Source organism: Colletotrichum aenigma (genome assembly GCF_013390185.1).
Source record: "Colletotrichum aenigma strain Cg56 chromosome Unknown KSG_Cg56_contig03, whole genome shotgun sequence".
NCBI classification, from domain to species: Eukaryota; Fungi; Ascomycota; class Sordariomycetes; order Glomerellales; family Glomerellaceae; genus Colletotrichum; species Colletotrichum aenigma.
Genome location: NW_023500909.1, coordinates 5,426,726 through 5,439,444, shown reverse-complemented (window position 1 = coordinate 5,439,444; position 12,719 = coordinate 5,426,726). Strand labels below are relative to the sequence as shown.

Genomic DNA, 12,719 nt, shown 5'->3' with positions numbered 1-12,719 from the left:
CTAATAATTAAAGTAGTTAACTAACTAGCAAAAAGTATATAGGTAATAGCATACTTAATTATAATTTTAATAAATTAAATATATATACTTTAGGATGCTAATATAGCGCTTACTAAGCGCTAGAGAGCAAAAAAGATATATATCCAGCTTAGAGGAGCATTTAGCATAGCAGAATCTTAGGTTATCCTAGAAGAAAAGGGCAAAAAGAAACATCTAACGCCTTAAGAAGGTGAAGATAGGGGTCTGTCGAAGAAGGGTTAGTCAGCTTAATAGCATTGCAGTATGTGCGGCAAGACAGGCCATAATGCGCAAACGTGTTCTAAAGATGTAGAATCATCTAGTGAATCAGATTCTGATGAGAGCTAATTGATTTTCTACGTTCTGGTTGTAAAAACTTATATGATGTTTGAAATATGAGGAAAAGTGTGCTGTTACGACCCGTTATGCATGGATAACAGTTGACTGACCTACTTGGGCGTCGGGCGGCTAGGACAGGATATTTGTACTCTGCAGGATCATGGGAACAACAGGGACTCACTTGGAAACGGAAGAACTATGATATAAGTCATGTGATGATAAGATAAGGACACAGTCAGTGGAGCGCATAAGGAAGCGCTCAGTGATCAGTTGGCCAGACTAACTGATCACCTTAGCCTCTAAAGACCTAATTTACTACAGCCTACAAACTACAACCTATAACCACAACCTAGTGTACTATTAGAACATATTAATCCCTAGCTTCTATTAGCAGACCCTACTATTAGATAGCTGACTGTAACACTTTAATTGCTCCTATTTAGTAAGTTAACTATTAATACCTACTAAACAGTATAGAATATCTTCCCACGCATCTGTTAAGTCTCCTACCCCTGGATCCTCATCCACCTCTACAGGAAGAGCCCCTTAGAACCTAGCCTAAGAAATTAAGGACTAGAAAATGAAGGACGACTTAGGCAGCAAGGATGATACTGATAAATCTCAGCAACAGCTTAATAAAATTAACCACAACTTCAAAAAAAATATAACATATTTAACCAGAATACTGCAACCCTAAAGGAACTCTAGGAACAAGCCCGCAAGACTTAGGAACTTGAGAAAGAAGTCCAAACCCTCTAAGCTGCCGCCAACATCATATCCGCTCCAGTCGAAGGATGAGAACGCCTCAAGCTCAACACGCCTTCCACTTTCTATAGAACCCCAGGACAACTCAAAGGACACCTGGTATAGGTTCAGACCTACCAGGCCTTCCATATAAACACCTTCCAGAACAACACTAAACGCATTATATATGCAGCTACTTTCCTTTGAGGATAAGCCCTTACCTAGTTCAAACCCCTCTAATAGGAATAGCTTAATAACCCTATTAAAAAATATAGCGAGGAAGTTAAGAGTATCTTCTTTAGCTTTATAGGCTATGTTAAGGCCCTGGAATCCCTCTTCCTTAACCCTAATAGATAAAGACAGGCTGAGCGAGACCTATCCCACCTATAATAAATTAAGTCAGCTACACTCTATGCTGCAGAGTTTAAGCGATCAGCTGCAAGACTTTATATAACTAATAAAAGTAAAGTCTTTACCTTCTACTAAGGACTTAAAGATAATGTTAAGGATGAAATAGCTAAACTAGAAATACCTCCTAGTTTCCTCACTTATATCAAACATACTATTAAGATTAATAACCACCTCTATAAATAATAAAAGGAATAAGGAGAGAAATAATAAACCCTAAATACTAGATATAAGTACTAATAGCAACCCTAGCAGAAGTTCAACAGCTAGCAGAATAACAACAGACCTTATAACAACTAGAACAACACTTAACAAAGCACTGCTTATAGATAACACAGCAGACCTATAGATCTTAGCATAATGACTAAACCTAACGATAAGAAGCCTTAGAACCCTAAGTGCTATAACTGCAATAAGTAAGGCTATATTGCTAAAGATTATAGATAGCCTAAGAAGCTCCCCTGGAGACTAGTAGCAGAACGACCCTAATAAGTCAACATAATCGCAAAAGCACTATATACATCCTAGTCCTAGACTAGATGTTATAATAATAACTACTAGATTCACCTTAAAGATAAAGAAATATTAGGACACTACCTAAGGGATAGCAACCCTAAACAGTTAGGATATAATATAACTATCCTAGAGACTCACCCTAAGACCCTAGTAATAATGCACTCTAGCAATAGTAAGGTTGCTAGAAAACCAGTGGAACAACTTAATAAGATGCTATAAATTCAGTAATTAGAGCTAATCACCCTATATATAACTAGCTAGCAACTCCACTATAAAGAATAATAAATCTAGAAGGAAATAAAGCTAATCTAGCAAGAAGATAATAAATAAGTGCAACTATATTAATAAGCAGAATCTAAAAAAGAACCAGAACATCAGCATAATCCCCTAATAGAATAATAACTCCTCAGCATAACCTATAACTAAACCTTTAGAAGAAAAGAAAGCTCACCCTATAACTTAGATAAACCTTATGATGTTACTTAATAACACGCTTAGATAAGAATTACCTATAGGTTCACCCCTAATGCAGATAACTCCAGCTCTAAAGAAGAACCTGACGACCAGGAAGGAAGAACTAAATAACTTCTGAGATACTAAGAAATCAATATGCTTTAAGATAAGTAATAACGCCACTTTTATAGCACCTCAGCAAATTAATAAGACTGAGACTATAACCCTCAGCTATATAGAGAAGACCACCCTATACTGAGAAGCAACTATCAACTCTATTAAACCCTCTTCTAGCTTTAGTGATTCCATAATAAATGTAAGGAATATATAGGAGAGAAGTATAACTATTAGTTCTACCCCAGAAGATATAACGACAAACCTATCTATAAGATCTACTCAACCTCTATTATGATTAGATAGACTATAATACTATTTGAAGACAGCTTTATAGTCTTCAGACCTAGCCTATAATTTCCTATAAGATGCTAACATAATAACAACATAAAACGGGATGAATGCCAGCAAGATAAGTGCTAAGCATATTACTAAGAAAAGGTATACGCCTAGAGAATCACAAAGAGTAGACCTAGACCTCCACAGGTCAGGATCCATAAGAACAGCCTCACTAAAGCAATTAGGGAAGGAAAACAAATCACCTATCCCAGACAACAGCCCAAACAGTTAAAAACCTAGACTTACCTACTAACAACAGATCACAACAGGCAACAAGGAAAAGATCCATCTACTAGATATTATAAGGATATAAGAATAATATAGAACTTAAAGTCACTATTAACAAACAGATAACATTTATGCTAATCAACAGTAGAGCTAAAGCAAACTTTATTACCCCTTAAGCTATTAATAGGCTAGAAGTATAATAGGGAGGAAAAGAGCAACCATACCAGTTATATACAGCAGAAGGAGAAGAATTTAAGTATAAAGGAGGTACTATCTATAATAAGACTGCGCCCCTTAAGATAAGCTACCTGAATCAGAAAAAAAGAATCTAATTCGATATTGCTAATCTAGGAACATACAACATAGTGCTAGGATTACCCTAGCTATAAATAAGTAACCCACAGATAGATTAGAGCAAAGGCCAACTCCATTAGGACTATAATAATTTAGTCCCTAAGCAGCCCTGTTAGAACTAGGCCTTAAATGAATTAATACGATAAGGAACAGCAAAATGATACCTCTGTTACCTCAAGTCAAAAGAAGCTGTATTATAACCACTAATAATAATAGACCTTAAACAAAAGAACGATCTACTTCTATCTATCTTAGAAGAATGTAGAGTTTATAAGAAACTCTTTGCAGCTGAGTTAGAAATAGGACTGCCTAAATATACTAGTTTTAACTATAAAATACCCCTCAAAGAAGGAAAAGAACTATAATTTAATAAAATCTATAGACTTAACTAAATAGAAATAGAAGCCTTAGATAAATATCTTAATAAAAATCTTAAGAAAGGATATAACAGACCTTCAACATCACTAGCAGGAAGCCTAATCCTGTTTATACCTAAGAAAAACGGAAAGTTATAACTATACGTTAATTACTGCATGCTTAATAAGATAATAATTAAGAACTGCTACCTACTACTGCTTATTAATAAAATGAGATAACTCCTCTATAGAGCTAACTGGTTTACAGCTCTTAGCCTCAAAGGAGCCTACAACCTGATCAGAATGAAGTAAAGCGAAGAATAGAAGACTGCCTTTAGGATTATAAAAGGATATTTCAAATATCTCATTATACCCTTCAGCCTTACTAACACCCCTGCAACTTTTCAGAATATAATTAATTAAGTCCTATATAAATATGTTAATATTTATATAGTAGTCTATCTTAATAATATCCTTATCTTCTTATTAACACTTAAGAAATATAAAGAAGATACATACTATATCTTATAGGCCCTCTAAGAAGCTAAGCTATTAATTAAACATAAGAAAAGTAAATTCTATATATAAAAGGTGGAATACCTCAGATTTACTATCACCCCTAGAAAAGTCTGCATATCAGAAAATAAAGTTAAAGCTATTAAGGAATAGCTGGTACCTAATAACCTCAAGGAAGTCTAAGGATTCCTAGGTTTTATCAACTTCTACCACAAATTCATCAAAGACTATAGCAAGATTAACATAGCTCTTATAAGCCTCAGCTGCAAAGACACACCCTTTATATAGGAAGAACCATAATGAACAGCATTCCAGAAGATTAAAGACCTTATCACTAGTAAGCCTATCTTAATTATTCCAGATCTAACAAAATAGTTTAAAGTAGAACCTAATATATCTAACTATGCAATTAGAGCGTAACTATCTTAATGAGATTTAGAATGATAACTACACCTATGCGCCTTCTTCTCTCGCAAGCTCCACAGACCCAAACTCAACTATCAGATCTATGATAAGGAACTCACAGCAATTATTAAAGCCTTTAAGGAATAAAGACCTAAGCTCTTAGGGACCATCTATGAAGTACTTATATATTCAGACCATAAGAACCTTTCACACTTTATAACTTCAAAAGCGTTAAATAAATAACAGATTAGATAGTTAGAATTTTTATCAGAATTTAACTTCTAAATTATCTACTATAAGGGATTAGATAATAGTAGAGCTAATACCTTTAGCTGATAACCAGACTATAACATCCTAATACCTAAAGAAACCTAGGTGATTCTCAAAAGAAATAGCAATAGAGACCTAATGCTAGCAACTAAACTCTTAATAATAGCTAGATAATCTAATACTAGCCTGCCTAGCAAACTAGACAACAAAGCAATTATGGAGTTTCACGCTCACCCTGCATACAGTCACTAAGGAATCATGAAAACCTAGAAATAACTATAATAATAATATGGAGAAAAGGTTACTAGAGAATATATGGCAAAAGCAATTAAGAATTATGAGGTCTGCCTTAAAAGTAAGCCTGCTTAATATCAACCTTATAGTATGCTACAACCTTTGCTTATGCTGCAAACTGCTTAGCAATCTATATCCCTTAACTTTATTATTAAGCTACTGAAGTCTTAAGAGCCCCTTATAGGAACACACTTTAATAGCGTTCTCATTATTATGGACTAACTTATGAAGTATGCCTACTTCATCCTATATAAAGAAGTAAGTAACGCTAGAAAATACGCCTATATATTCCTTAAATATATTATTACTAACTACAGAACACCTAAGGAAATTATATTAAATAGGGATAAGATCTTTACTTCTAAATTCTAGAAATTAATTATGTTATATCTCAGCATCAAATAATTAATATCCACTATATTTCACCTGCAGACCAACAGACAAACAGAATAAATCAACTAAATCCTCAAAACATATCTCCACGCCTATATTAATTACAACCAAGATAATTAGGTTACATTGCTACTAATAGCCTAATTCGCCTATAACAGCGCAGTAGGAGAAAGTACTAAGGAATCCCCCTTCTATCTCAACTATGGATTTGAACCAACCGCCTATAGAAACATGCGACCAGGTCTAGCCGCAGTTAAAGCTGTCGCCTCAGTATAATAAATTAAGGATACCTAAGATAGCGCATATAAAGAACTTAAATTTATACAACAGCAAATAGTATAATTCAGCAATCAACAAAGGATTAAGGGACTAACCTTAAAAGAGGGAGATAACGCCTATCTCATACAGCAAAACATTAAGACAAAACAACTAAGTAATAAACTTTAAAAAACTTATACCTTTCAAAATTTCATAAGTAATTTCACTAGTTAACTATAAACTTAAACTCCTAGAAACCATGAAGTGTCACCTAGTATTTCATATCTCACTTCTCAAACCAGCACTATATAGATTATAAATAAATAATATTATTATTATAGAAGATAATAAACCAGAGTATAAAGCTGAACGAATTATTAACTATCTTAAAGAACTAAAAGGGTATTAATACCTCATTAAATAGAAAGGATACAGATATAAAAACAATATATAGGAACTAGCTAAAAATATCACTAACGCAGCAGAAGAACTTATAATCTACTAGTAATAACATTAAGAATAAGAAGTCATATTAGCACCTATTATACTAGTCCAGAAGAACGCTAGATATAAGCAAATTAAGCACCTATATCGCTTCACTAAACCACCTACTGAGGCAGATTAACTGCACTAAGGAAAACTATTTATTCGCCTAAGAATACTAAAATATAACTAAAAACCCCCTGAGGACACTAACTAGTCACTACTAACTAGGGGACTAAGATCTATAAACTCCTCACTAACACTAAAACTTTATTAGTCCAAATTGTTCTTAACACTAAGAAACTAGAGATCACCCACTATATTACTTTTATGCGCATCTAGAGCAGGAAGGATATTATCCTCTTCTAACTCCTATATACCTTAGGAAAATGTTTCTATATAATGCTCCTTCACTTTCTTTTAAATTGCATAGATATATAATAAATAACTAACTGCTTTAGCCACTTCAGCCTAAACTTGTACTAACTTCTTATGAAGGTCTAATAAGGTATTACTAGCCTGCTCCTCCTTCTCCTCTTATTCTTTATACTAATTATTTAGCCTCTTCACTATAAAATAATTAGCTAAAAAACGTTAGCATTATACTTAATAAACCTATAACTTAATGCTATTACTAGACTATTATAAGGATGCTTTAGGTTTTTGCAACCTTAATAAGTTCTTACGCCCTCTACTATATAATATATATGCTTCACGCAGAAATAGTAAGTATAAGGTATGACGTCATTAGAACCAAAGCAATAAAAGACATCTTCACAAGTAGAACACAGAGCTGACTTAGACTAATTCAATTTTTAAATGCAACCTGATATAGTGTCAGCATTATGAGTAAATCAGGAAGCATAATTAATAGATCCCTAACCTAGGACTAACAACCTACTTATATTAGATCTTAAGGATAAGACCTTTAGAGAGGGGACCTAATGTTATAACCTATTATGCATAGATAACAGTTAACTAACCTACTTAGGCGTTAGGCAGCTAGGACAGGACATTTATACTGCAAGATTATAGGAATAACAGGGACTCACTTAGAATAGAAGAACTATAGTATAAGTCATATAATAATAAGATAAGAGATTAGATCTATACGCTAAGGATATAGAGGCTGTAATTAGTAAGAATAGATCCTATTAGGACTAGGAATAGTACCAGGAGGGTACTATTCAGAACTTATATATAGTATGACCCTGAGCCTAGCTTATGGTCAGACTTCCATAGCTCTTCAGCAATCAACTTAGTATTCATCCTCATGGATACTCTCAGCTTACCTTCACTGCGAATCACTTGTTGAGTCTAAGACTGATCACCTTGGCCTCTAAAGACCCGATCTACTACAGCCTACGAACTACGACCTACGACCACGACCCAGTGTACTGTTAGAACGTATTAATCCCCAGCTTCTGTTAGCAGACCCTACTGTCGGATAGCTGACCGTAACATATTTATTTTTAGGGATACTTTTAGCTTACTTTTACTATAAATCACTTATTAAGTCTAAAACTAATTACTTTAGCCTCTAAAGACCTAATCTACTATAGACTATAACTTATAACTATAACTATAACTTAGTGTACTATTAGATGTGTTAACCTCTAGCTTCTGTTAGTAGACCCTACTGTCAGATAGCTGACCGTAACAGTTTTGACGCGTTTGCGTTGTGGGGGGTTTTTCGTTACTGGGGGTGGGGTCTTATGCACTTCGAGAATGCTTGAGTTTCATGAGGCACCTGATCCTTAGGCTTGTAAAGCTGTCTCATGTTGCTGATACGCCGCAGTCCTTGCCAAGGACAACCCGCGTTTTCCATCGAATGCAAAGAAGCGCCGCAAGATCGGCATCTGAGCCATATCTATGAAGTCATTGTGATCCAGTCATCGCATTAAATAGCCCCCCGCCGAGCCTCACGCTACCTAGTAAGTATGTGTACGACCTGTTCCCAGTTCCAAGGGAGGTGAACACGATAAAGCAACAACTTCCCTATTTGCCCAAGAAGTAGCATCTTTCAACTTGGCACCCATCCTGTTCGATAAAAGACGTAACTGCGTCCCGTACTGAAGATAACAAGCTTCATTCACACTAAGAGCTCACAACAGACGGCATGGTAGTTGCGGACTATAGTTTTCCTGCCAGACGTACGGTATCCACAGAGGACTATACAGGTCATCGTCTCCGTCAAGCCCCTACTCCCACTACAGGCCCTGCCGTACCTTTGGAGAACGTTGCATTAGTGAAGCGGTCTGGAGATACCTGCGGATTCATATCCGATCCTTCCTTTAAAGGTTTGTATCTTCTTCTGCACGGGGACCTCACTCATTCCCACGACACTGACACTCAAATTTCGTAGATTCGCCCGTGCCGTATACATGCGGAAGCAGTGCCAGCTGTCATACGTCTGGTCCATATCTGCAATGCGGATCCTCCGCTATCACATCATGTTATAATGGCACGACGTCTATTTGTAGCAGCACATCCATGCTGGGCAATGCCGAACATTGCTGGTACAACTACTGAGCCCTTGCATGTACACTTAGACTGCACGACAATTCCTTTGGAGCACGGATTCCCAGAAGGGCTGGCTGCCTTCATGCGTCGATTACATCAAAAGAACCGCCTCAGGTGGTTTCGTCATACGTAGGGGATGTTACAGGACTGACTATGGGGTCGGCTTCAGTTATACAAACCAGGTGTTCTTGGTAGATGACCCTACCGACATCGTCAGGGTCACGGCCAGTACCTCTTCCGCTCCCGTACCATCTGAGCCTTCCAAACCCCAGCGCCTAATAACAACAATGGAGCTATCATAGGAAGAGTAGTGAGCGGTATATCAGTCATCGCCCTCTAATTACTGTGCGTGGTCATCTGGCTTATGCTACGTCGAAGGAGTCAGACTCGCGCCGGAAAATCAAGAAAACAGTCCTTTACAAGCCGACCTCCAGCGCAGCCACCCGCAAATACCGTGGCCCAGGCCCAGAAACATGGTCAACAACAGACTCAGCACACTCAAACACCTCATTTTGTGATACACGAGCTGCCGGCGAATAGTGTGGTTGAGTTGGAGTGATCAGGATGGCAGCTCATGGCTCTGACTCACCATGTATCTTTGCGGTCACGTAGTGTCACGGAAATCCATCGTCCTCCAAGCCTGACGCCACGGTTGATCGCCCCTCTAGCGTGAAAATGACATATCTACGCTGAGTTCTGCTATCCAGGCACACACCTTAAGCCAGGTGGATGAACCACTGCCTATAAGGTATCTAAGTTATTATTTCGTTTTTAATTTACCGTTATCATCTGTGTGTTCGTACTCGTCTTCATTTTCGGTGTTGCATTTGTCGTCCTCGTCGTCCTCGCTGTCCTCGTCGTCCATATTATTATTATTATCCTATCATCACTATTCGCCCAGGAGGCCAAAAGTGAGCACGCGGATAATTGTGATCGTGTGTATATGTACCATGGATTCCCCTTACAACCCTTTGAAGCGAAGCATGTCGTGGCCAGCATTTGAGTCTGGCAACTGAGGTATGCACTACGCCAAGAAATCCATACCAGGCTGCGAGATACCCCTCAACTGTTCAAGCATGCCAGGTCATGCAGAACGTCCCCGCCTTTCAAAGAGACTCAACCAATAACGTCCCTTTATCCTGTGTCTTTGCTGACATGCATGATGTTCGTGGCCAGTAGCAGCGACACTGATGCTCAGTGCAGAGATTGCGAACCAGCAGACAATCGGGTCAGGGCCTACCTATATATACTAATTCGCAGCTTGCCTACCCCAGATCAGATCTGGAAGCTTTTTCTCTCGATTCGGTCTGCCTGGCTGAAAGACAGTTCCCTGCCTGAAGCAGGTGGCGCTCGTCGAGCAAGATAACGGTCGCTTTTGACGCATCTTCGCTATGGCTACCAATTTCAGGAATTCTGGCTCAGGCAGCCAATACAGCAACACACACGGAACTCAGAACAATAACTCTGGCTCTTGGAATCAATTCAACGCAAATACCATCAATTACAGTAAGGAACCGCACACTGAGTTCTTGCCCACCACTGACGTGATTTGTGAATGTAGATGCTCAGAACCAAAGCGATTCCAAACTCCTCGCCGATTTGCGCGTCACTGATCCACGCGACGACAAAAGACGTATCGAGCGCAGAAAGGGCGGGCTCCTACGCGATTCATACTGCTGGATTCTCGACCACAAGGCCTTTGTCCGATGGCAGACCGATACGCAGAGCTCGCTTCTCTGGATAAGAGGCGACCCTGGTAAGGGCAAAACGATGCTTATTTGCAGCATCATTGACGAACTACCTGCACGCATGCCAGGATGGGAGACGATCTACTTCTTTTGCGAAGCGACAGATTCGCGTCTCAACAACGCGACAGCCGTACTGCGCAGCCTTCTGTATCTGTTACTCAGAAAGAGGCCTTCTCTTTCTAGATTCATACGCGAAGAGCATGAGCATGCGGGAAAGCGACTGTTTGAAGACGCTAACGGCTGGGACTTTTTGAGTATAACATTCAGCAACATCCTGCAAGATGGCGGCCTCGATGGCTTTATCCTTGTTATCGACGCACTAGACGAGTGTACGGCAGGCCTTGATCAGCTCCTCGACTTTATCGTTGGTTTGTTTCCGTTTCACGTTAAGGTCATCGCTTCAAGCCGTAATTGGCTAAGCATCGAAGAAACTATGGCGACTATCTCGGATCGAGCATGTATCAGTCTAGAGCTAAACCAGACGTCGGTCTCGGCAGCTGTGAACCGATACATTCGTCATCAGGTGGACAAATTAGCACGCCTCAAGAGATACGACAGTACCACCCGGGATGAGGTTTACGACTACTTGAGCTCAAAAGCAGACGATACGTTCCTTTGGGTTGCTTTGGTCACCGAACAACTCAGGAAACCCGGTGTCTCTAGACGGCATGCCCGGATGAAACTAGAAGAATTCCCTCAGCACTTAGACGCCTTGTATAACCGAATGTTGGCCAGGACTTGGGAATCGATGGATAGGGATCTTTGCAGACGAATCCTGGCGGTTGCTTCAATTGTTTGTCGGCCCGTCACCTTGCTGGAATTACTATCCCTAGCAGGGTTGACAGAGCGCCGCATTGATTTGGAGACCCTGAAAGAGATTGTTGGAGAATGTGGTTGCCTTCTGACTGTAAAAGACGACGTCGTCTATTTCGTTCATCAGTCGGCGAAAGACTTTCTGTTTCGGCACGCTCTAGCGGACACCATGCCCCTCGGTATTCATCGAGAACACAACCTCCTCTTGTCAAGATCACTAGAGGTTATGTCCAAAACCTGCCGTCGGAATATCTACAATCTCAAGGAGCCCGGGGCATCCGTTGAAAACATTCGCACTCCAGTGCCCGACCCCCTAGAACCGGCCAGATACGCATGTGTTTACTGGGCCGAGCATATTGACGACGGAGGGCACATGCCGCAACTCCAGTACCGACAAGTTTACGAGTTTCTCAAGAAACACTTCTTACATTGGGCAGAAGCCCTAAGTCTACTGCGAAGTGTGTCCGGTGGAATAACAAGCCTCCTCAAACTTACCCAGGTATTCTCCAAGATCACAAAATAAATCGAGGTTAAAGCACTAAATCTCCTCAGGCATCGGAAGAAATGTCAGAACAAAGGCTTTTTGTTCAAGACGCTGTGCGATTCATTCGATACTACCGTGTCGCGTTTGAAAATTGCCCCCTTCAACTGTACTCCTCGGCACTTGTTTTCAGTCCGAGGCAGAGCATCATACGAAATGAATTCCAAAGTCAAGTTGTGAACTGGATAACAAAGAGACCAGTGGTAGACAAGGAATGGAGTCTATGTTTGCAGACACTTGAGGGTCACAGGGGCGATGTTTACATCCTCTCCTTCTCCCCCGACGGAACGACACTGGCCTCGGCCTCGAGCGGGATGATATAACTTTGGAACATATTCACTGGCCAGTGCTTACGGACGCTTCAAGGCTCTGATTCTCCGTTCGTTTCAGTTGCCTGGTCTCTCAAAGGAGAGACTCTCGCGTCGGCCTCGCTAGATGGCCATGTCAAACTTTGGGATAAGGCAACAGGCCGACTCCTAAACAAGTTCCACGGCGATTGCTGGATGATCGATGGTGCATGTGTAGCTTTCATTGCCGGTGACCAACAAGTCGCTTTGAGATTCAAGGGAACTGTGGAGATATGGGACACAGCTACAGGCCAGCGAG

General features: G+C 39.6%; 2 protein-coding genes across 2 annotated transcripts; both read left to right on the top strand.

The window, feature by feature from the left end:
* Nucleotides 1–10,402: 10,402 nt before the first annotated feature.
* Nucleotides 10,403–12,095, top strand: CGCA056_v005424 (Vegetative incompatibility protein HET-E-1; the record flags this gene model as incomplete). The annotated part of the gene is made up of 2 exons (XM_037320676.1): nt 10,403–10,517; nt 10,573–12,095. The coding sequence occupies 2 exons, from the start codon at nt 10,403–10,405 to the stop codon at nt 12,093–12,095; spliced, it is 1,638 nt and encodes a 545-aa protein (XP_037182172.1).
* A 41-nt stretch (nt 12,096–12,136) lies between these two features.
* Nucleotides 12,137–12,436, top strand: CGCA056_v005423 (Vegetative incompatibility protein HET-E-1; the record flags this gene model as incomplete). The annotated part of the gene is made up of 1 exon (XM_037320675.1): nt 12,137–12,436. The coding sequence occupies one exon, from the start codon at nt 12,137–12,139 to the stop codon at nt 12,434–12,436; it is 300 nt and encodes a 99-aa protein (XP_037181715.1).
* Nucleotides 12,437–12,719: the final 283 nt, after the last annotated feature.